The following is a 24,910-nucleotide window of genomic DNA, read 5'->3' on the forward strand; positions in this document are numbered from 1 at the left end:
GACTCCACTCTGTCTGGCTAAGTTCAGAACTCCCCTCCTCCCCACGAAATACGATCACTCAACTCAGTGGTTGGGGTTTTTTTTTTCATGGTGCTCATGTTTTTGTTCCAGACAGACGCTCCTCTCCTCGCCTGTGCACTTTGGACTACATCTGGAGGAAATGAAAAATGTTAGCCATGGTTGGGGCTGTTTTAAAAGAACTGGGAATGTTTGCTCAAGTCCACATTTGTGTTGAAAATGGCAGCACAGAAACGCTTTTGTTTTGATGTATGTATGTATGTGTGTATGTATGTATGTATGTATGTATGTATGTATGTATGTATGTATGTATGAAAGTGTATTTCTGAAAGTGTATGTATGTATGTATGAAAGTATGTATGAAAGTGTATGTATGTATGAAAGTGTATGTATGTATGAAAGTGTATGTATGTATGTATGAAAGAGTGTGTATGAAAGTGTATGTATGTATGTATGTATGTATGTATGTATGTATGTATGTATGTATGTATGTATGTATGTATGTATGTATGTATGTATGAAAGTGTATGTATGTATGTATGTATGTATGTATGTATGCATGTATGTATGAAAGTGTATGTATGTATGAAAGTGTATGTATGTATGAAAGTGTATGTATGTATGTATGAAAGTGTATGTATGTATGTATGTATGAAAGTGTATGTATGTATGTATGTATGTATGAAAGTGTATGTATGTATGAAAGTGTATGTATGTATGTATGAATGTGTATGTCTGTATGTATGTATGAATGTGTATGTCTGTATGTATGTATGAAAGTGTATGTATGTATGAAAGTGTATGCATGTATGTATGAATGTGTATGTATGAAAGTGTATGTATGTATGTATGTATGAAAGTGTATGTATGTATGAAAGTGTATGTATGTATGTCTGAAAGTGTATGTATGTATGAAAGTGTATGTATGTATGTATGAAAGTGTATGTATGTATGTATGAAAGTGTATGTATGTATGTATGTATGTATGTGCATGTATGTATGAAAGTGTATGTATGTATGTATGAAAGTGTATGTATGTATGTATGTATGTATGTATGTATGTATGTATGTATGTATGTATGTATGTATGTATGTATAAAAGTGTATGTATGTATGTATGTATGTATGTATGTATGTATGTATAAAAGTGTATGTATGTATGTATGTATGTATGTATGTATGTATGTATAAAAGTGTATGTATGTATGTATGTATGTATGTATGTATGTATGTATGTATGTATGTATGTATGTATAAAAGTGTATGTATGTATGTATGTATGTATGTATGTATGTATGTATGTATGTATGAGCATGTATGTATGAATGTGCATGTATGTATGTATGTATGTATGTATAAAAGTGTATGTATGTATGTATGTATGTATGTATGTATGTATGTATGTATGTATGTATGTATGTATGTATGTATGTATGTATGTATGTATGTATGTATGTATGAAAGTGTATGTATGTATGTATGTATGAAAGTGTATGTATGTATGAAAGTGTATGTATGTATGAAAGTGTATGTATGTATGTATGTATGAAAGTGTATGTATGTATGAAAGTGTATGTATGAAAGTATGAAAGTGTATATATGTATGTATGTATGTATGTATGTATGTATGTATGTATGTATGTATGTATGTATGTATGTATATGTATGTATGTATGTATGAAAGTGTATGTATGAAAGCGTATGTATGTATGTATGTATGTATGTACGTACGTACGTACCTGACACTTGTCTTGGCCCTCTGGTGCCAGATGGTTGCCACAAACATGTCATGCCACATTGGATAGATTCTTTATTAAAACTTGAAGAATATTAATATGGAGAATTCATATACAGGCATGGGTTGGCATGATAACACAGGAGTTGCAGATGGATTATGCTGTTAAATGACCCTTGGCACAAGTTATATGCATGTTTTATTAAGGCTATAATATAGTTTGATAAAAAGTACTAAAGTCAGGTAAATAGTTTTTTTTCATATAAAAATAAACTGGACATTTTGTATGCGTGTGTGTGTGATGGGGAGAAAAAGACAGTGAAAGCAGAATCTGAAGTGGCACTTCTAAAAGAAACACAAAAAAAGAAATGCTCTTTTTAGAACCCGAAAAAAAAAAACTCCCAAAAAAAAAATACGCCGACAAATCTCACTCGTAATTAAAAGCACACTTGCTTCGTTCTTTTCATTCATCGCTCACTGTCATCCTCAGCGGTAAGCCCCGCCTCCTCAAGTCCTGAACTTCCTCTTTCCAGTCACCAAGAGTCCCTACAGGTCGTCGCTCTCAACCAGGCTGCCGGGCGGCAGCGGGCTGCTGTCGGGGAAGAAGGCGGCCTTCACGTCCAGGCCTTTCTCCGTCAGCACGGCGTAGCGGCTGGTGGCCGGACGCACCTTCTTCGGTTTGGGGAGGTTGGCTTGCTGCCACTGGGCTGCCGAGACCAAAAGCGGCAAACGTTAAAGAATGAAGAAAAAAATAAATATTCCAAAAACGGTAAAAAAATATTCACCAAAAACGTCAAGGCGAGCGGTGCTGGACACGATTCCCGCCTCGTTCTTTGCCGACACCGTGTACCAGCCGGCGTCCTCTTTGGTGGCGGGCTGGATGATCATGCACAAGTAGCCGCAGTTGTCCTGGTGCATGCTGGTTAGCAAAACACAACCAAATGATCCAAAACAAAATTTTTGATAACAAAAATCCCATTGGCTCGTACCTGATTCTGTCTGTGTTGTGAGTCAGCGACTCGTTCTCCCTTTTCCAGAAGATCTGTGGGAATGGAACGCCAATGACGCGGCATTCCAGCCGCACCGGGTGGCCCTCCGCCACGCTGGTGTTCTGCAGCTTCTCCACAAAGGACGGCACCTTGTGCATCTCTTTGGCTGGCAACGGAAGTGATAGCAGTTGGAAGATTTGTCCCAAAAATACAATACAATACAAATAGCGCAACAAGATGAACTTAAATAAAACTAAAATCATGCTGTTTGCTAACAGCAAATACAAATAGACGGTGTAGACATTGAAAGGTTGAAGGAAAAATACATTTCTGGGGATCACAATAGATGAAAATATGAACTGGAAACATTTTATTCAAGTGGTTAGCATGTGGGTCTCACAGCTAGGAGACCAAGGTTCAATTCCACCCTCAGCCATCTCTGTGTGGAGTTTGCATGTTCTCCCCGTGCATGCATGGGTTTTCTCCGAGTACTCCGGTTTCCTCCCATATTCCAAAAACATGCTAGTTTGCTAACATGCTAAACATGCTAATTGGCCACTCCAAATTGTCTATAGGTATGAATGTGAGTGTGAATGGTTGTTTGTCTATATGTGCCATGTGATTGGCTGGCCACCAGTCCAGGGTGTACCCCGCCACTCTCACCCGAAGACAGCTGGGATAGGCTCCAGCCCCCCACAACAGTATCACTTGGATACTGTGAACATCCAGCAGCAACACAACATTTTGGCAAAAATATACTGAACCAGGGCTGCACAGCGGCCGGGTGGTTAGCACACAGGCTTCACAGCTAGGAGACCCGAGTTCAATTCCACCCTCTGCCATCTCTGTGTGGAGTTTGCATGTTCTTTTCTCCGGGTACTCCGGTTTCCTCCCACATTCCAAAAACATGCTAGGTTAATTAGCCACTCCAAATTGTCCATAGGTATGAATGTGAGTGTGAATGGTTGTTTGTCTATATGTGCCCTGTGATTGGCTGGCTGGCCACCAGTCCAGGGTGTACCCCGCCTCTCACCCAAAGACAGCTGGGATAGGCTCCAGCATCCCCCCCACGACTTTACCTGCTACGATGAGCTCCAGGTTGAAGGAGTTTTGTCCGGCACGGTTGCTGGCGATGCAGGTGTAGATGCCGGCGTCGCGACTGGTCACGGGTTCGATGACCAACGAGTGCACGCCGTTTTCGCGCACCAGCATCTTGTGGGCGGAGTCGGGGCGGATGGTCTGTTCGTTAAGCTGCCAGACAAGGTCAGGGGTGGGCAAACCGCTCACCTAATGACGGATGGGGGTGGGGGAGGGGTGGAAGGAAACATCAATTCCTGACAGCTAGAAAAAAAGTTGGCGTGCTAAAAACCAGACTCGCTTTCTGGAGGCGGGACTTTTCTTCAGTGTGGAAAATATTTTGGCTGCCTTCACATGACGTGGAAATAAATCCGTGCTAAAAATATCCCTGACTTCAAGACACTGGGATGGAATGACTTCACACAGGGAATCTGTTTTATGACTTTTTGACATTTGGGAAGCACAGCCAGGGTGGCAAGATGGCGGAAATAATCACCGGTGTAAAACTGTCATGTAAAAGAATTTACAGTAACTACTATTAGAACCGCTTCTCAGTGTAACGCTGTACAGCACGTGTACGTCATACAGATTCCTGTTCGATTTCCTCACCTTGCAGTCCATACGACACAGTCGGCCCTCCTGCACAATGAGGTCACCGGGCGCCTGCAGGAAGTGCGGACGGAAGTGGCGCTCCTGGATGTCATTTTCGTCGCCGCTGTCTCTGGACCTGGACCTGGGCCTGAGATGATCCGTAAAACAAGTTAAAAATGGTAAAAAAAAAAAACTTGTTATGGAGAAATTTGTTATATATGATCATTGAGCAGGCTGCACGGAGGTTGAGTGGTTAGCGTGAAGACCGCTTGGAGACCTGATTTCAATCCCACCCTCAGTCATCTCTGTGTGGAGTTTGCATGTTCTCCCCGTGCATGTGTCGGTTTTTTATTCCGGGTACTCCGGTTTCCTCCCACATTCCAAAAACATGCTAGGTTAATTAGCCACTCCAAATTGTCCATAGGTATGAATGTGAGTGTGAATGGTTGTTTGTCTATATGTGCCCTGTGATTGGCTGGCGACCAGTCCAGGGTGGACCCCCGCCTCTCACCCAAAGACAGCTGGGATAGGCTCCAGCACCCCCCATGACCCTCGTGAGGATAAGCGGTAGAAAATGAATGAATGAATAATGTTATCAGAATAAAGTCACAATATTACAAGAATAAAGTCCCAATTACAAAGAAGGGAATTTTCCAAATATATTTTTCAAATTTTCCAAATTTTCCAAATATTTGAAAAATTATATATAATTATGTATAATTTTTATATTATTATATAAAAAAAATTAATTAATTAAAAAAATTAATTAAAATGAATAAACTTTTTATACATTTTTATATTTTTATATACTGTATATATATATATATAAAATAAAAAAAATTAAAAAGAAAACAACAACAAATGGAAAATAATTGCTGTAATTTTAGTAGCAAGTCAAAATACACCACAAGGACGCAGAACACAATGCGTAATCATACGCTGTTAAAAAAATGCAAAATTGCACTTTAAAAAACACAAAAGGTGAGCCACGATGATCCCAAACTTTTGAGCGTTAGCGTATATGTTGTATAATAAGCCTTAATATTCCTTGCTGATGTGTGCGTGCCCCCGTCAGGGCTCGTCGCCGTCTGCCCTAGAAGCGTGTGTACCTTCAACAACAGTGACATCATCGCTAGGGTGAAAGAATAAGATGTTGACAGCAGATGTTTTTCTTTTTAAGTACCGCCTGTGATCTTAAAGCGAGGTTTCAAGTTGGTGAAAAGCAAACAGGGAGCAAACAGGTGGGTTCCATCATCAGCAACAAAAGGTTCACCTGCGCACGTGTCCTGGCGCGGAACGCTGACTGCGACCTCGCTGGTTCACGGCTTGGACCATCATCCTTCCTGTGCAGCTCACCCGACCCTGAGTGTGCGTGGGAGGACACAGCATCGGTGAAGCGGAGGGGGGGGGGCACGATAACATTTACTCCGCTTCCTGAGCACACGCTGCGTACATGCTGACCTCGGGGTTGCCCGCCATGATGGTGTAGTTGCCGTCGTCATCCAACGAGGCCGCCGCCGTGTGCAGCGTGCACGTGCCGTCTGTTCCTCGGCTGATCCGGTAGTGCTCGCTCCGCTTGGAGATCTGCTTGCCGTCTTTGAACCAGTACACCTGAAATGGTGGCGTGGTTTTGGGTCAACCGTCCTACTCGTCAAATTCAAATTCACTTTAAATGACACTTTTGATAGAATGAAAATAATATTAGTTATCACCCTTATATCCATTTGCTTAGACCAGGGGTCTCAAACTCGCGGCCCATTGATATGGATGCTGCATGGTATATCAAGTACCCGGATATGACAGCTTACCGGACACAATTGACGCCATTTTGCAAGTTACAACGCTGCGCCCAGATGTAATGATGCTAATTTGCTAATTGGGTGAAATGGTTAAGTTTCATTCATGTTCATGTTAAAGGTGAAATAACTGTTAATATTGTTCATTTGAATCTGAAAAAAAAAATATTTGTCTACCCACCGACTATATGTTGTTTCCAAAGTTTTTCTTATTTGCTGTTTTATTATTTTATTTTATAATTAATATTATTATTTTATTTATTTTATTATTATTTATTTATTTATTACTGATTGATTTATTTTCTTTATTTTGATGTATTTATTTCATCATCTTATTTTATTGAAGACAGTTTTTATCTTAATTTTTTCTGTTTTTTATAAATAAATGCGTTTTTTGTTTGATTTATTGATTTATATTGATTGATTTTCTGTATTTTGATGTATTTATTTTTCATCTTTATTGAAGATAGTGTGTTATCTTATTTTTAATTTTTTTTACTTCGGTATGTGACAAAAAAAAATTAAATAAAAAATTTATATATAAAAAATAAATTAAAATTAAAAATATTTTAAAATATTTTTAAAAATGGAAAAATTTAAAATATATATTAGAAAGCAGGAAGTGAACAAATGTAACAGTTACTGTAAAAGTACCAGATGGAGGGGTAGGATTTAATAAGCTTTGCTTCTTCCTACTCCTTTTGGACATGTGGAACTGGGAACTGATTATGGGATGCACTCAATTGGAATCTGATGCTTGTTCAAATGAAATTAAACCATTAGCATTAGCATTAGCATTACCAGAAACACTGCTGAGCAAACAGAACATTAAGGCTCATCTCAACTTTGCCAGAAAGCATCTTGATGATCCCCAAGACGTTTGGGAAAGTTGGGAACGTTTGGGAAAGAACATCCTACCAACAGTAAAATATGGCGGTGGTAGTGTAGCACTCCAGGTTATGGTAAAGGCTTGAGTGAAATGTCAACATGCGGATGTCATGTCATGTCATGTCCCACCTTGGGCTTGGGGTCTCCGTTGACCTTGCAGGTGAAGGTGACGGGCATGCCCTCGAAGACTTTGTAATGCTTGAGCTTCTGGTCAAAGGAGGGCACCCTGCCCCCCTGCCCCGCCGAGTCCTGGTCGTGCTGAACGTCGTCGTCCGACTCCTCGACCGGCGAACGCTCCAGGCGGAACTCGATCTCGCTGATGAGACGCTGCTCGAAACTGGACACCTTATACTCCTGGCGGCCATGACAACAAGCGGAGACACACACACGTCAAAACGCTTAGACGGGCTGCGTGGGGCTGCGTCGGGCATGGTTGTCGTCTCATCAGCTTAAGCCGGCTTGTTAAAACATCAGCTCACACTCCTTAATGACGGGTCCGGGGCCGCCCCCGCCCCCTGCCACCCTAATGGGGAACCCGCCCCGACCTGTTCGGGTTCTAACAAATCACAGCAGCGAGTGAGTGCAGCGTGAAAGGCGGTGATGAGTCATCAACTCGACGCTGCGGTGACACGACACGCGTGACACGCAACTTCCTGCCAAAAGCAAAGTGATGGGCATGCTCACGTAGCGAAGACGCTTCGTGAATTGGTGATTGGACGACGGGAAAGAAATCGTTTTTAAAACAAAACAATGGAACCTTTTGGGGGAAATGTTCTCTATCGGATGACTTGAACGCCTGCAGGGAGATAACAGGAAGTGCGTTCACTTCATTAGGTACACCTGATGAGATACGCTTTGCTGATGTGTGCTTGTTATTGCTGAATAATAAAAAATAATAATAATAAAAAACATGCTTATAAACTGGTTTGTTATCATGCCTAAAATAAACTTCTGTCAGTGGTTAACTTCTTTTTACACTTCTATGACAATTATTGATTGTTGACTGAAATATTACCTAAAAATGAGCTAAAAATGTCATCCAATACTAGACGAAATATGATCGCAGGGAATTTTTTGTCACGTACCAAAGTACGAGGTGATATGAGCATACATATTATTCCTTCACAAAAAAATGAAAAATAAAATAAATAAAATAAAAATTAAAAATTATTCATTCATGAAAATAAAATAAATTAATAAAATAAAAATTAAAAATTATTCATTCATGAAAATAAAATAAATTCATTCATGAATAATTTTCATTCATTCATTCATTAATATTTTTTTGTTTATTAATTTATTTTAATTTATTTTATTTTCATTCATGAATGAATGACAAAAAAAATATTCATTCATTCATTCATTCATGAATAATTTTCATTGCTTAATTCATTCATTACATTTTTTTATTTTATTATTTTATTTTATTTTTTGTCACGTACCAAAGTACAAGGTGATATGACCATACATATTATTCATTCATTCATGATTTTTTTAAATTTTATTAATTTATTTTTATTTTATTTTTTTGTTACATACGTAGTATATTGACAGTTACAGTTACTGACAGTTACTATGGTACCCATTATGTCATTGTATGGTCATATCACCAAGTACTTTGGTACGGGACAAACCAATAAAAATAAAAATAAAAACTAAAACTAAATTAAACTATATTAGGAAAGCAGGTAAATAAATAAAGTAAAATAAAATAAAAAAAAAACAAAATTAAACTATTTTAGGAAAGCAGGAAGTGAACAAATGCAACAGTTAGTGATTGTAAATTACCAAATATTTGGAAAACCCGCACTGACACTGTGAAACTTTGTCACGGTGTTCATGTGACACTGAACAAACTGCGTCAAGGTGGTAGACCTTGAATGAATGAACAAGTGACGCTGGCTGGAGGTGCCACTCTGGTGCACTTCCTGTGAACCTTTGAGCCACACGAATGAAACGTATCTTTTTCAGTTTTGCAGCAAACGCCGGCGTACGTAAACACAAGTTTTTATGTTACGGTGGCCTTATGCAACCACCTTGTAATGTTTAGGGCTCTGTGTGTGGGGGCTGGGGGGCGGGGGCATCTGGCATTCCTCAGGGTCCACCTACTGCAAGGTCAAACTGAACTAGAATCTGACATGTAACCACAGCAATAAAATATAAGCTTTTTGAAAGATGGCAGTGTTTGCATTGTGTGTGTGTTTGCAGGCGTGTGCCCCGCCCCTCCCCCCCCTCTTAATAATGAGTACCTGCGTAACTGGCTCCTCCTCGCCATCCTGCGCCTTTAACACGGTGGCGGCGTTGTCGGCTCCCAGCAGCCTGCGAGCCATCTTCTCTTCATAGGTTAGCCTCTGCAAGCATCGTATTAATTGGGTGGGGGTCAGCGTGGGTTAGTGTGTGAGTTGCCACACACACACACACACACACACACACACACACTCGGCCGTATTTCAAGTCAGTATGATGGAGGCTGCTGTTAGGCGTGTTAGCGTTCATCTTCCCGGGGGATCAAACCTGTTGCCCGTTGCTGATGCGCTCCTCTTTAAAGCGTAGCTTCCTCTCCAAGTCCTGGATGACGGCGTCCTTGGATCCCTGGATGTCCGAGTCGGAGGTGAGGCGAGGCGTGCGGGAGCTGGGCGACTTCTTGGGGAAGACTTTCCTGCATGTGGACGTGACACAAACACTTGAGCAGCGAGCAAAAAGCTGCAGCGACACACAACAATAATAACCAGCACAGAAAGCTTTCTGGAGCTTCCAGGTTCTGTGCCTCGTTCTGAAGCGTTTCCTTGGACTTTTATTATTATTATTATTATTGTTATTATCATTATTATTATATTATTATATAATAATAATAATTATAATTATTATATTATTACAATATAATATAATATATAATATTATATAATAATAATAATAATAATAATAATAATAATAATAATTATCATTATTATTATTATTATTATTATTATTATTATTATTATTATTATTATCACTCACGCATGCACGGGGAGAACATGCAAACTCCACACAGAGATGGCCGAGTGTGGAATTGAACTCGGGTCTCCTAGCTGTGAGACCTGCGCGCTAACCACTTGTCCATTTCATGTTGAATTTGTAAATATAAAAAAATGAACTGAAAAAGGTGAAGCGTTTCATCCGTGCCATCCAACGTTCATCCAACATTCTCATACGCTAGTTCGTGACTGCGGGGGTAAAAACAAAGTCCATCAAATGTTGTTTACAAGCTAGCAAACAACAGATGCATATTTTATGATGCTAATTTCAAGCTATTGCTGTCAAGCAGCTGAGATATATACTTTTAAAACTGCTGTCCCGCGTTTGAAGGCTAATTCTGTCTTCAAAATACTTTAGTGGTATAGTCGGGGTGACCTTATATACGGGAATTAAAAAAGAAAGAATCCATTTAATTTTGGTGAGGATCTGGATAAAAGTCACCCTGATCATCACCCCCCAGTGGAGCCACCCAGGCCCTAAAAGGAGAAGATCATGTCTTCTGATGTCATCCTCCAAGAATGAGGCCACTAACTAACAAACATCAAAGGTGGTATGAAGACTTTGGATCGGGGACTCACACAGTGCCGTTGCCTTTGGGGAGACCCAGCGCGTTGACCGCGGGGCTGCTGGGCGTCGGGGGCGTGGCCGGCAACACTGATGACAGGAAGCTGGAGGCGGGAGATGTAGGGACGTAGGAGAATGGTGAGGATATGTCATGGGAGACGGAGGACGCTGACACGGGTGGAGGAGGAGGCGGCGGTGGTGGCGGTGGAGGAGGGAAGTCGTGGGCGCCGCCCGACGGGGACGACAGGTTGCTGGAAGCAAAGAAAGGCGGCGGCGGCGGCGGGAAGGAAGGCGAGCTTGGTGATTCCACGCTGCTCGACTTGCTGAACGGTGGCACGGCCATCTTGTTGAAGGGTTTATGTGAAGTGGGCGGGGACAGGGGGGAGGACAGGCTGGAACCCGAGGAACCTGAGGACTGGGTGACAAAACCGCCGCCGCCGCCGCCCGCCGGGCTCTGGGCGGCGATGAACTGTTTGGGTCGGGCGTAGTTGAAGGTGGTGGCCTGCATGGCGGTGCTGGTCTCCAGCTCCTGGAAGGAGGGTGGAGGGGGAAGAGGCGGGGACGGGGAATCTGCTGGGACGACTTCCTGGTTTGGCTGCTGCTGCCAGATGGTTGCTTCCTGCTGCTCCAGTAGAACCTGCTCCTGAAGCTGCCTCAGCTGAGATGCATTCCTGGAGGAGAAACAGACCAACACCCCATCAGGGACTCACGCTGTTGGTGGGACGTCTGGGGAGGAAGGCAGGGCTGCACTGATAGCTTATCGGCCTGGAGATGTTAGTAGACACTCGTCAAAAAGCCGACACGTTGACAGTGCGTCAAGGAGTGAAACATGGCCACTTCCTGTGGCAGACCACACCATGAAAACCACATGTAGACCCAGATGGTGAAGCCATGATGGGAGGGATGCTAAGAATACTGTCATGTTTACTTGCCAGTCATTAAGTACAACAGGAAATACTTGGAGCGGTAAAAATGACTGAAATCACAATAATATGCATGCCGGGCCGGTAGTCGGTGACATCATAAAAGGTCTTAAAAAAGGCCAGTAAGGATAATTCATAATGCCGCCTACAGAGAACATACTAACTCCTTATTTGTAAAATGACAAATACTTCAACTTGCTGATATAGTTCATCTTCAAACAGCTAAAATAATACATACGGCTAAAAATAAGCAATTAGACAAAAATTATTAAAAGAAATCTTATTCTTTTTTTTTTCTTATTTTTTTCCTATTTCTTTTTATGATTCATGAATGTGGAGTGTAAATAAAACCCAACAAGATCAAAAAATGTGTTTCTAACTTACAACAAGTGATTTAAACCCATCCATCCATCCATCCATCCACCCATCATCCATCCAGCCAACCATCAATCCATCCAGCCATCCATCCATCCACCCACACACCCACCCATCCATCTTTCCATCCACACTCCATCCATCCACCCATCATCCATCCAGCCATCCATCAATCCATCCATCCACCCACACACCTACCCATCCATCCATCCATCCATCAAGCCATCCATCCATCCATCCATCTTTCCATCCATCGAGCCATCCATCCATCCACCCATCCACCCATCAATCCATCCATCCATCCATCCACCCACCATCCATCCACACACCCACCATCCATCCATCCATCCATACTCCATCCATCTTTCCATCCAGCCATCCATCCATCCATCCATCAAGCCATCCATCCATCTTTCCATCCATTCATCCATCAAGCCATCCATCCATCCATCCTCCTTCCATCCATCCATCTATCCAACCATCCACTCATCAATCCATCCATCCATCCATCCATCTATCCATCCATACACCCATCAATCCATCCATCATCCATCATCCATCCATCCTCCTTCCATCCATCTATCCATCCATCAACCCACCATCCACTCATCAATCCATCCATCCATCCACCATCCACCCATCCATCCATCCATCAAGCCATCCATCCATCATCCATCCATCCATCCATCCATCATCCATCCATCCATCCATCCATCATCCATCCATCCATCCATCCATCCATCTTTCCATCCATCCATCCATCCATCCATCCATCATCCATACTCCATCCATCCATCCATCCATCCATCATCCATACTCCATCCATCCATCCATCCATCCATCCATCCATCATCCATCCATCCATCTTTCCATCCATCCATCATCCATACTCCATCCATCCATCCATCCATCCATCCATCCATCCATCCATCATCCATCCATCTATCCATCCATCAACCCACCATCCACTCATCAATCCATCCATCCATCCACCATCCACCCATCCATCCATCCATCAAGCCATCCATCCATCCATCCATCATCCATCCATCCATCCATCTTTCCATCCATCCATCATCCATACTCCATCCATCCATCCATCCATCCATCCAGTATTACCAAAAGGCCTCTGGGTCCACAGCAAACCATGATCCTTTCCAGGAATAGTTTGGCAACTGGAGGCGCTTGGGAGCAGCTGTTTGATTCCTTTTTTGGCCGTGCCTCCCATACATGGAGGAGCAGCAGCCGCAGGAGGAGAGGAATCCATTTTCCTGTCAGCTTCTCCCGTCATGACAACATCAGCTTGGGATGTCTGCAAATCATTTGTACTGGAGAAGCAAAGGACCTTTTTTTTTCTTACGTTTTCAATAGCGTAGGATGCTATGATTTGCTAAAAGATGTAAAGAATACTTGGTTATTATGGATGTACTTGTATGTAGTCGCACGGTGCAGTAGTGGTTAGCACGTCTGCTGAATCGGGTTGGACCCTCCAGTGTCAACATGGCTTTGCAAAAACATGCGTTTGATGTGACTTGATGTAAATTGCTCGTATAGAAATAAAGTGGATTGGATTGATTTAAAACATGACCTTCAACCTGAAAAGGTCACTCCCTGAAAGCGTTTCATGGCCGATTCAGGATGCAGATTCAGCCAAAAAAAGCGGCGTATGATTATATGATTATGTATATGATTATATGATTATACGGTATCTTAGGGCTCACACGTTTGCTCTTTTTATGTCATCGCTTGAGGCTGAATGAAGAGGGAAGAGTTCCTCCGTCGTTATGGCGACGGTGCCGTTTGTGCTCTCTGAGCCGGAGCCAAGCGGCCCACAAAGCGTCCGTCTCGCTGTATCGCTCTTCCCGAGTCTCTCTCTGACTTTGTGGTCGGCGGGTATAAATAGCTGCTGCGGGTTTAATTCCTACTTTTTAACCCAAAGTTTCCAAGATGTTGTTAAACACTTTTACAGCGAACGGCTCCATAAAGAGAACGTATGAACAGCTGCACAGCTGCTTTAAACAACCCAAACTGTCTAAAATGCTTAGTCGTGCCAGCTGATGAGAATGGCGCTTTTACGAGGGCCAGGCACCAGCTGATGCCAGGACACGTTACTGGGGGACTTTTTTTTGGTGGGACAGGAACTTGACGAGTGTGCACAGCCACTAAACAGAACCTCCAACAATGGTAATGGTAATGGTAATGGTAATGGTAATGGTAATGGTAATGGTAATGGTAATGGTAATGGTAATGCTACTGGTACTGGTACTGGTAATGGTAATGGTTTAATTTAATTTGAACATGCATCAGATTCCAATTGAGTGCATCCCATAATCAGTTCCCAGTTCCACATGTCCAAAAGGAGTAGGAAGAAGCAAAGCTTATTAAATCCTACCCCTCCATCTGGTACTTTTACAATCACTAACTGTTACATTTGTTCACTTCCTGCTTTCCTAATATAGTTTATTTTTATTTTTATTTTTATATTATTATTATTATTTTATTTTTACAGTCCACATGTCCAAAAGGAGTAGGAAGAAGCAAAGCTTATTAAATCCTACCCCTCCATCTGGTACTTTTACAATCACTAACTCTTACATTTGTTCACTTCCTGCTTTCATAATATAGTTTTTTTATTTTTATTTTATTATTATTATTCCCATCTAGATTTATTTCCATTGAATTGTGGTAAAGCTGCACGGTGGTCGAGTGGTTAGCGCGCAGGAGACCTCACAGCTAGGAGACCCGGGTTCGATTCCACCCTCGGCCATCTCTGTGTGATGTGTGATACTGGGTTTTTTTTACCCCCGGTACTCCGGTTTCCTCCCACATTCCAAAAACATGCTAGGTTAATTAGCCACTCCAAATTGTCCATAGGTATGAATGTGAGTGTGAATGGTTGTTTGTCTATATGTGCCCTGGGATTGGCTGGCCACCAGTCCAGGGTGTACCCCGCCTCTCGCCCAAAAGACAGCTGGAATAGGCTCCAGCACCCCCATGACAGTATCACTCGGATACTGTGAACATCCAGCAGCAACACAACATTTTTTGCATGACTACTATTTTGATGAAAAATATACTGAACCAGGGCTGCACAGCGGATGGGTGGTTAGCACACGGGCTTCACAGCTAGGAGACCCGAGTTCGATTCCACCCTCGGCCATCTCTGTGTGGAGTTTGCATGTTCTCCCCGTGCATGCGTGGGTTTTCTCCGGGTACTCCGGTTTCCTCCCACATTCCAAAAACATGCTAGGTTAATTAGCCACTCCAAATTGTCCATAGGTATGAATGTGAGTGTGAATGGTTGTTTGTCTATATGTGCCCTGTGATTGGCTGGCCACCAGTCCAGGGTGTATCAAAGACAGCCATGGAGAAAAGATACCAGGGAAAGTGGATTCCATCGATGTTTGCTGACTACTGTTGGAACGTGGTCAGGGAGGACTCGCCTCCTGAGTATAAGACACAAGCCAAAATAGTTTTGTTCTGATATGGAATAAAAGGAACTTTGTAGACCAGTGTCATAAATTCATTGAAAGCGAGTCAAAAGAACAAAAGAACCCACTCTCGAAAACGAGGCGGAAGTGACAATCACCCAAAAATCCCACCAAATTCTGGAGGGACTAACTAATGAGGACATAACCAAACAAGTCCAGCACAGAGTTGTGTTCAATGACTATAGGAAATCTAAGTAGGCCGAATAAATAAGACTTAAGCAGATATTGACGACCGAGACGTCCTGTCATCATCATGGTGAGTCAAGCCCCGGGTCGCCCTAAGGCAACAAAAGAGTCGCTGACTGATTCTGACGGCCCGAGACAGGAAACGCATCATCATTTCCCGACATTAGATTTACGTCACCATTGAGTCTGATGACAAAAAGACGCAAAATATGAAACAATTATGGTGCAAAATTTGTCTCTGAAATTTTTTTTCAGTAGAAAAAATATCATTATAATTATATATCGGCGTTATTATCACTTTTGATCGGATTTGCTGTGAGAAATCAACTTTTCCGACAACCGCACACACATAAAGTAAGCATGAGGCATTCAAGGTCTTATATAAACTTACCAAATATGGCTCCTTCCCTATGTAATGACTCATTTCATAATAAAAGTCACATAACTTCACACTTAAGGCTTAAATTCTTGAGTTGGTTTTCCCGGGAATGCCATAAGTCATCATTAAAATGGGTGTTCCAGATGAACTTTGACCTTCCCAAAAAGCCGCTGCAGAAACATACAACAGAGAAAAAAAAAATCCTGTCAGCTGACTTTCTCTTCCTGTCACTATCCTTGACTTTTTTTCAACCCCCAACACCCCCCCAGCCCCAAACTCCACTCCCTCTGTGGCCTCTAATTGTACACACACACACACACACACACACACACAAAATAGAAGCAGACTGTTTTCCTTTCAAATGCAGCACAGAGGGGTTTTCTTTCTACAACAGCAGACCCTCAAGGTTCTTTTCTCACTCGTCTCACGTTGCACTTCGCTGGAGGACCGACATCCATCAATGCATCCATCCATTTCTTCATCCATCCTCTCACTTTTTTTCCATTCATATCACAAGGAATGTTGAAGAAGACATAGGAACGGGACAGGGATCAGCACCAAAGTGGATTAGCAGCAAGAGAACCAGACGAGGAACCAGAGATAGTTTCCTCTAAGAAGAAATAAATTCAAGTAAGCACAGCAATGCCTCATAAACATCCCAAACTAATCCAAGAAAGGACTTCCCCCGTGTTGCCTTCACTGTACTTCAAGTCGAAACCAAGCAGGCGACTTCATCCCCGTGCAAAAAGCAAACAAAGGAGAGATTTTTCCATCTACCTTCCAAGTCCTCAGCCGTAGTTCCCTGCAGCAGCGACTGCAGCGTTGTCAGGTAGGAGCGGCGTATATGAGACGCTGACAGACGCCCTCCCTCCGTCTGCGTGAGTCAGGCTGTCTACACCCCCCCCCCTCAGTAAAAACTCATGGGCTCTTTTCAGAATAAAAGCTCCAACTGTATTCTTTGCTTTGTCTTTGAAACTGCGTGTTATGTGACACATAATACCATCATGGCGTGATGGATGGATGGGAGGGATTGTTGTCACAAGTGTTACGCGATACGTTTCCATTGTGAACAGACGCAAGAGCCCTTTTTTTGGAATCTGTCAAAACATCCTGTGGAAAAATGGGTCATCAATTCAATGTTTGGCCGACCGTTTTGTCCCGACAATAATAACAATGGTGATGTTGGGAGTTCTTTAAAATTGTCCAGGATGTCTTTTGTCTTCACACGACAACATCATTCCCAATTATGTCAAACATCAACACTGAGTTTGCCATATTTTGCTGATTTAAAACACGACCGAAACGTCTTTCCAATGTTGTATTCTTGTGTTAAACAATGCCAATGTTTCAGGGTAACCCTAACCCTAATCCTAACTCTGACCCTAACCCTAACCCTAATCCTAACTCTGACCCTAACCCTAACCCTAACCCTAACCCTAACCCTGACCCTGACCCTAACCCTGACCCTAATCCTAACCCTAAGCCTAACCCTAACCCTAATCCTAACTCTGACCCTAACCCTAACCCTAACCCTAACCCTAACCCTAATCCTAACCCTAATCCTAACTCTAACCCTAATCCTAACCCTAACCCTAACCCTAACCCTAACCCTAACCCTAACCCTGACCCTAACCCTAACCCTAATCCTAACCCTAAGCCTAACCCTAACCCTAACCCTAACCCTAATCCTAACCCTAACCCTAATCCTGACCCTAACCCTAAACCTAACCCTAACAAGGTTTATACATTTGGAAGTGAGCCCTGAAAGAAGTTTGGGATGGCTCAAAACGCTCGGTTTCAAAGGGCGTTGCAAAACTCTTCCTTTGTGATGTCACAGAGGAGCGGGCTTCCTTATATGGGCGTGGCTGTAGGTGTGATACACACTCTCTGCACGGTCTGCACGCTCTGCATCTCTGTTTACAAAACAAGCTCTTATTGTACAGGGTCAAACAAAATGTAGGTTAAATAAAAGGCAAATAAAGTAAAACAAAATAGTGCTTTTATTTTCAGAAAGGACCGTAAAAGGGTTATAAGGGACGGCGTGGTAATAAGGGACAATTTTCAGGATTTTTTTTTTAATGTAATTCGGCCTTTTCGGAATCGGTTCAAACATCCGGCTCAAAACCCGGATGTTCGAACCACGTACACTGATTTTGCCATATTTTGGTGATTTAAAACACTACCGAAACATCTTTCCAATGTTGTATTCTCGTGTTAAACCATGCCAATGTTTCGGATAATGAGGTTAATACATCTGGAAGTGAGCCCTGAAAAAAGTTTGGGATGGCTCAAAACGCTCGGTTTCAAAGGGCGTTGCAAAACTCTTCCTTCGTGATGTCACAAAGGAGCGGGCTTCCTTATATGGGCGTGGCTGTAGGTGTGATACACACTCTCTGCACGCTCTGCATCTCTGTTGACAAAACAAGCTCTTATTGTACAGGGTCAAGCAAAATGATTTGTAGGTTAAATAAAAGGCAAATAAAGTAAAACAAAATAGTGCTTTCATTTTCACGGACGGTGGGGTAATAAGGGACAATTTTCAGGAAAGTGTTTTAAATGTCATTCGGCCTTTTCGGAATCGGTTCCAACATCCGGCTCCATCTGGTACTTTTACAATCAGTAACTCTTACATTTGTTCACTTCCTGCTTTCCTAATACAGTTTAAGGCTTTTTTAAAATATTTTTTTTTATTTTTGTCAAATCAGTTCACAAAAGGAGTAAGAAGAAGCAAAGCTTATTAAATCCTACCCCTCCATCTGGTACTTTTACAATCACTAACTGTTACATTTGTTCACTTCCTGCTTTCCTAATATAGTTAAAGTTTTTTTGTTTTGTTTTTATTATAATTTTTGAATTTTTTAAATTTTTGTAAAATCAGTTCCCAGTTCCACATGTCCAAAAGAAGTAGGAAGAAGCAAAGCTTATTAAATCCTACCCCTCCATCTGGTACTTTTACAATCACTAACTCTTACATTTGTTCACTTCCTGCTTTCCATAATATAGTTTAAGGTTGTTTTGTTTTTTGGGTTTTTTTTTTAATAATGCCCCTCGTACCGAAGTACGAGTATGAAGTACGGCGTGCTCTCGCCGGGAAATGTGTATTAATGTCGGACACGCTGTGCCCTCACATCCGACTTCCGGGCTCCACGGCACCCACCACGGTGCCCCTGACAAAGTGTGCCCGACAATGAGTGCTCCTCCTGGGGCGGCTTCTCCTGAGCTCCACCGCACCAGCGGTGCCATACGCGGTAAGTCAGGGGTCTCCAACCAGTAGCTCCTAAACACTTTATTATACATTTATTATCAACTCCTATATCCGCTATATTAGAAAGTGGGGTTCATTCGCTTTGAGCGTGTGACCAATCACGTATGTCCGGAGGCGGGCCGTGGGTGGAATAAATTAAAACAGACCGTTTTGGCGGGTAGCACAAATCCATGGAAATATAACTGGAATGGGTGCATATTAGAAGAAGTTTTCTGCGCGGGTTATTGTGTGTAGCTGCTCTATAGGAGCCCACAACTCAATATAAAGGATAAAAATGGCCTAAGATTCTTTGTGAATAACTTTTCTCTTAGCAAAAAAAACTTTTTTTAGCGTTGCTTTGTGAATTCGGACCCTGATTTAGGACTGAGATTTGGATCAAGAGCAGGATTGAGGGTAAAATAAGGAGGGCTTTGCAGAAGAGCTTCACAGGGCTCAGGATTAAGATTCAAATAGAATCAGAATCAAGACTGGGTTCAGACGGAGACGGAGATACGGCTCAGAAGCAAATAAGTAGGAGATGTTGTGTTATTGTGCATCTATGTGCGTCTTTATCACAGCAGTGTTCAGCACAACGGAATGTTCTTTGACCGAGTGTGATTCCTCTGGTTTCCATGCTGTCAACTCTCAGACGTACGAGTCCACTCGGGTCTTCTGTTAGTTAGCCCAGCCCCCCGCTCGCCCCGCGAGGAAGGTCAGCTCGCACAACGCTCTTCCTTATTTGGATACTTTCTCCATTCCGTGCGGGTCATTCCAGCCCGACCGACCAATCTCGCACCGAGACGCTGTGGAGTCTCAGCCAATCCCGGACCTGGCATGTCCATTTAAGGACTGCCCATCTCTCAACACTGAGAGCTAATATCACATTTTTTGCGTTTTATAAAAAATAAAAAAACCTCTGATTGAGCTTTTAACTTCCTTTGCAATGTCTTTCCTTTCTTTCAACGATGAACCACATCCAATTTTGTGTTTTCTTTTCACAAAAAACCGCAAGCAACATCTCAGCAAGCCAGCGAGCGATTGTTAATACTTCATTAGGGACTTGATTACTTCCACCTCGTGAACACAAACACGCTGCTGAGAGGGGAGCTGTGAGTCACGGTGAAGGTATTCCACCAATGCCGGCAACCGCAGCTCCTTGCTCAGCAATAGAAGGAAAACACAAGGAAAAGAAGGCCTGCGCTTCCGTTCCAGTGGATTCATAGCCTGTCAATCACTTGTCAGATCCACAACCAATTCACGTCTAAAGTGTGTATGTTTGTCCACCCGGTAAAAAGAGGTCATGTGTTTGGATTGGAGGAGGACAACATGCTAACATGCTAAGTAAAGGCTCAAGCTAAGATTCCAAACTATGCACTAATCTTAACTGTGCAGTAAAATGTACATCTTAGCCATTATATATGTATGTAGAGGAGCTAATGACTAATACGCATACATTTAGAGTAGTTACTGAGGAACTCATGAGTAGTGGTTAGGGCAAGGTGGGTTCGTTCCTTGTTAACTACTGTCTTATTGTAAAGTTTGACCAAATATTTAGCTGCACGGCGGTCGAGTGGTTAGCGCGCAGGAGACCTCGCAGCTAGGAGACCCGAGTTCGATTCCACCCTCGGTCATCTCCGTGTGGAGTTTGCATGTTCTCCCCGTGCATGACGTGGGTTTTTTAACTCCGGGTACTCCGGTTTCCTCCCACGTTCCAAAAACATGCTAGTTTGCTAACATGCTAAACATGCTAATTGGCGACTCCAAATTGTCCATAGGTTATGAATGTGAGTGTGAATGGTTGTTTGTCTATATGTGCCCTGGGATTGGCTGGCCACCAGTCCAGGGTGTACGCCGCTTCTCGCCCGAAGACTGCTGGGATAGGCTCCAGCACCCTCACAACAGTATCACTCGGAGACTGTGAACATCCAGCAGCAACACAACATTTTGCCATGACTACTATTTTGATGAAAAATATACTGAACCAGGGCTGCACAGCGGCCGGGTGGTTAGCACACAGGCTTCACAGCTAGGAGACACCAAGTTCAATTCCATCCTCGGCCATCTCTGTGTGGAGTTTGCATGTTCTTTTCTCCGGGTACTCCGGTTTCCTCCCACATTCCAAAAACATGCTAGGTTAATTAGCCACTCCAAATTGTCCATAGGTATGAATGTGAGTGTGAATGGTTGTTTGTCTATATGTGCCCTGGGATTGGCTGGCTGGCCACCAGTCCAGGGTGGACCCCGCCTCTCACCCCAAGACAGCTGGGATAGGCTCCAGCACCCCCGCGACCCTCGTGAGGATAAGCGGTAGAAAATGAATGAATGAGCCAATACAGGTAAGCCCTGCCTAGAATGAATGAATGAATGAATGAATGAATGAATGAATGAATGAATGAATGAATGAATGAATGAATGAATGCATGAATGAATGAATGAATGAATGAATGAATGAATGAATGAATGAATGAAAGAAAGAAAGAAAGAAAGAAAGAAAGAAAGAAAGAAATTCCATGCCCAACCCTGGTCACCATATTTGATCCTAGTCCAGATCAGTGAAAAGTGAAAATCCAAATCTACGGATCCATGAACTCATCACGCTGAACCCACGCCACGGATTATGGATACAGACACACAAGCCCACCCACCCACCGACCCACCCAAAGCACAGACAACTAGTGGTGACGAGTACTCACAGCTTTGGTTTGGGTTTGGTAGGAAGCGGGGGTCCCTCTTTCCCAGGGGATGGAGACAAATTTCCAGGCGTCAGAGGTGGGATTTGGGTTGGAAGAGGAGGAGGAGATGGCGGAGGAGGAGGAGGAGGTGGTGGTGGTGGAGGTGTGACCTCTACAGGTGGACTGCAAGAAGAAGGCGGCGTTGCAGGTTGTCCATTCGGCATGTAACTTGTCTGCTCGTGTTTTCCCTCGGGGGCCGGCGGCGTTGCTGACGCGGTGGTCCACAACTCCACTTCTTTGACATGAGGAGGTTCCGCGGCAGGCTGAGGAAGCTTCTTGGGTGGCAGCTCCAGGAGACTGATCTCTGTGTGAGGGGGAGGTGGCGGGAAGGCCGTCGCATCCTCAAACCCTGAGCTATCTCCCGGCATGCCGTTACTGGATGAGTCCTCGGATCCTGAGGGGGATAAACATTGGAAATTGGAATATTTAGTCTGATTCCCACTCCTGGAAGAAGATTACAAGGCTGTGTATCATCTGATCTGAGGCACTTCCTGTTTATTCAAGCCTCGCTTTGAGTGCTTCGCAAAGCCACAACTGCACAATCTAAAGCAACCCAATGGAAAATATTCTTCCACTTCAGTACTGTCGCCAGCAGTAATTAGCATTTGAAGGTATTTGCTCAGTTTTGCTAGCTAACGATAAAAGCAAACACATAGTCTCACAAATGCAAAGGATACTTATACACGCACTTATACAGTCCTTTTTTTGTGAGGGTGCGTGTATCTGTATTAGGTATTGTTGTCAACAATATTCCTGACAACAATACTTAATACAGACGTCCGGGCTTATCTGCAGTCCCTGTATGCCTACAAGTAGGCGGGTCTTATTACTGTGCAGCTGTAAAAAAAGCACCCTTCCTAATTATAAAATGAGAACCACATTGTTTATTCCAATCTGGTTCTCATTCTATAATTTGGAAGCTGCGCTGTAATAAGACCTGCTTACTTGTAGGCATACAGGGACTGCAGATAAGCCCGGATGTCTGTATTAGGTATTGTTGTCAGGAATAAACAATCTGGTTCACATTCTATAATTTGGAAGGGTTCTTTTTTTACAGCTGCGCTGTAATAAGACACGCTTACTTGTAGGTATACAGGACTGCAGATAAGCCTGGATGTCTGTATTATGTATTGTTGTCAGGAATAAACAATCTGGTTCTCATTCTATAATTTGGAAGGGTGCTTTTTTTTACAGCTGCGCTGTAATAAGACACGCTTACTTGTAGGCATACAGGGACTGCAGATAAGCCCGGACGTCTGTATTAGGTATTGTTGTCAGGAATAAACAATCTGGTTCTCATTCTATAATTTGGAAGGGTGCTTTTTTACAGCTGTGCTGTAATAAGACACGCTTACTTGTAGGCATACAGGGACTGCAGATAAGCCCGGATGTCTGTATTAGGTATTGTTGTCAGGAATAAACAATCTGGTTCTCATTCTATAATTTGGAAGGGTGCTTTTTTTTACAGCTGCGCTGTAATAAGACACGCTTACTTGTAGGCATACAGGGACTGCAAATAAGCCCAGACGTCTGTGTTAGGTATTGTTGTCAGGAATAAACAATCTGGTTTCATTTTATATGAGACATTTTCTATATTCTATATTATCTATATTCTATATTATCTAGCTAGCAAAATTGAGCAAATACCTTTAACAGTAACCAAAAGTTTTTGACAGTTTTTTAACAAAATTTAATAACAGTGCCACCATGTGGTGCTTTTTTCAGAGAAATAGTAGCACAGTCAATACAGTATGAGTGCACGTTTTGTCACATTTCCAGCCTTTTGTTCATACTAATACTTAAACAAATCCAGACTTTTCACATGACTGTACATGAAAGGAAATATATCAGCGCCAGACCAACCTGAAGTGACGGTGAGCTTGGCTGTGCTCTGAACGGAGCCATACGGGTTGGAGGCGGTGCAGCAGAACACACCTCCGTCTTCCGGGAAGGCCTCGGCAATCACCAGGGTACAGATCTCCTCTGAATAAAAAAATAAAAAAAACACACATTGAAGGCTACTCAAACCCAGACAGCTATTGCGTAACACTACCGCGTAACACCAGCTATAAAACTCAGACAACTGATGACAGTTTCGTAACAATTTAGCATGATGTGGATGAAGTGAGAAAACATTTTCAGTGTTACTTAAACTTTTCAAATGGTAATGGTAATGGTAATGGTAATGGTAATGGTTTAATTTCATTTGAACATGCATCGGATTCCAATTGAGTGCATCCCATAATCAGTTCCCAGTTCCACATGTCCAAAAGGAGTAGGAAGAAGCAAAGCTTATTAAATCCTACCCCTCCATCTGGTACTTTTACAATCACTAACTCTTACATTTGTTCACTTCCTGCTTTCATAATATAGTTTGATTGGATCGGTTTGGGTTTGGGTTTGGGTGTGGGTTTGATTTGATTTGGGTTTGGATTTGATTTGTTTTGGATTTGATTTTGGGATTGGATTTGAATGGATTGGATTTTGGGCTTGGGTTTGGATTTTATTTGGGCTTGGGTTTGGATTTTATTTGGGTTTGGGATTGAATTGACTTTGAATTGAATTTGAATTTGAATTGAATTTGAATTGAATTTGAATTGAATTTGAATTGAATTTGAATTGAATTGAATTGAATTGAATTGAATTGAATTGAATTTGAATTGAATTTGAATTGAATTTGAATTGAATTTGAATTGAATTTGAATTGAATTTGAATTGAATTTGAATTGAATTTGAATTGAATTTGAATTTGAATTGAATTTGAATTGAATTTGAATTGAATTTGAATTGAATTTGAATTGAATTTGAATTGAATTTGAATTGAATTTGAATTGAATTTGAATTGAATTTGAATTGAATTTGAATTGAATTTGAATTGAATTTGAATTGAATTTGAATTGAATTTGA

The 24,910-nt window shown here is 42.3% G+C and overlaps 1 protein-coding gene across 4 annotated transcripts in view; it reads right to left on the reverse strand.

Moving 5' to 3' along the window:
- The window catches only part of palld (palladin, cytoskeletal associated protein), a 104,481-nt gene that overhangs the window by 61,856 nt on the left and 17,715 nt on the right, over nucleotides 1–24,910 (reverse strand). Inside the window, exons 8-21 of one of the 4 annotated variants that reach the window (XR_013627316.1) lie at nucleotides 23,867–23,986; nucleotides 21,965–22,397; nucleotides 10,688–11,344; nucleotides 9,609–9,753; nucleotides 9,344–9,445; nucleotides 7,852–7,890; nucleotides 7,224–7,448; nucleotides 5,872–6,021; nucleotides 5,684–5,772; nucleotides 4,429–4,558; nucleotides 3,822–4,029; nucleotides 2,743–2,908; nucleotides 2,539–2,672; nucleotides 2,168–2,460 (exon numbers count right to left, since the gene is read on the reverse strand). Coding sequence is in view for 3 of the 4 variants with exons in the window: in XM_058073166.2 (XP_057929149.2) it covers nucleotides 2,300–2,460; nucleotides 2,539–2,672; nucleotides 2,743–2,908; nucleotides 3,822–4,029; nucleotides 4,429–4,558; nucleotides 5,684–5,772; nucleotides 5,872–6,021; nucleotides 7,224–7,448; nucleotides 7,852–7,890; nucleotides 9,344–9,445; nucleotides 9,609–9,753; nucleotides 10,688–11,344; nucleotides 21,965–22,397; nucleotides 23,867–23,986 (2,759 nt within the window). In the remaining variant the exon portion in view is untranslated. Of the gene's footprint in view, nucleotides 1–1,815; nucleotides 2,461–2,538; nucleotides 2,673–2,742; nucleotides 2,909–3,821; nucleotides 4,030–4,428; nucleotides 4,559–5,683; nucleotides 5,773–5,871; nucleotides 6,022–7,223; nucleotides 7,449–7,851; nucleotides 7,891–9,343; nucleotides 9,446–9,608; nucleotides 9,754–10,687; nucleotides 11,345–16,804; nucleotides 16,926–21,964; nucleotides 22,398–23,866; nucleotides 23,987–24,910 lie in introns of those variants that run through there. The other 3 variants (XM_058073166.2, XM_078790408.1, XM_058073167.2) reach the window with 3 other exon arrangements.

Source organism: Doryrhamphus excisus, linkage group LG4, assembly GCF_037039965.1.
Source record: "Doryrhamphus excisus strain RoL-2023G ecotype Guam linkage group LG4, RoL_Dexc_Guam_v1.1, whole genome shotgun sequence".
NCBI classification, from domain to species: domain Eukaryota; kingdom Metazoa; phylum Chordata; class Actinopteri; order Syngnathiformes; family Syngnathidae; genus Doryrhamphus; species Doryrhamphus excisus.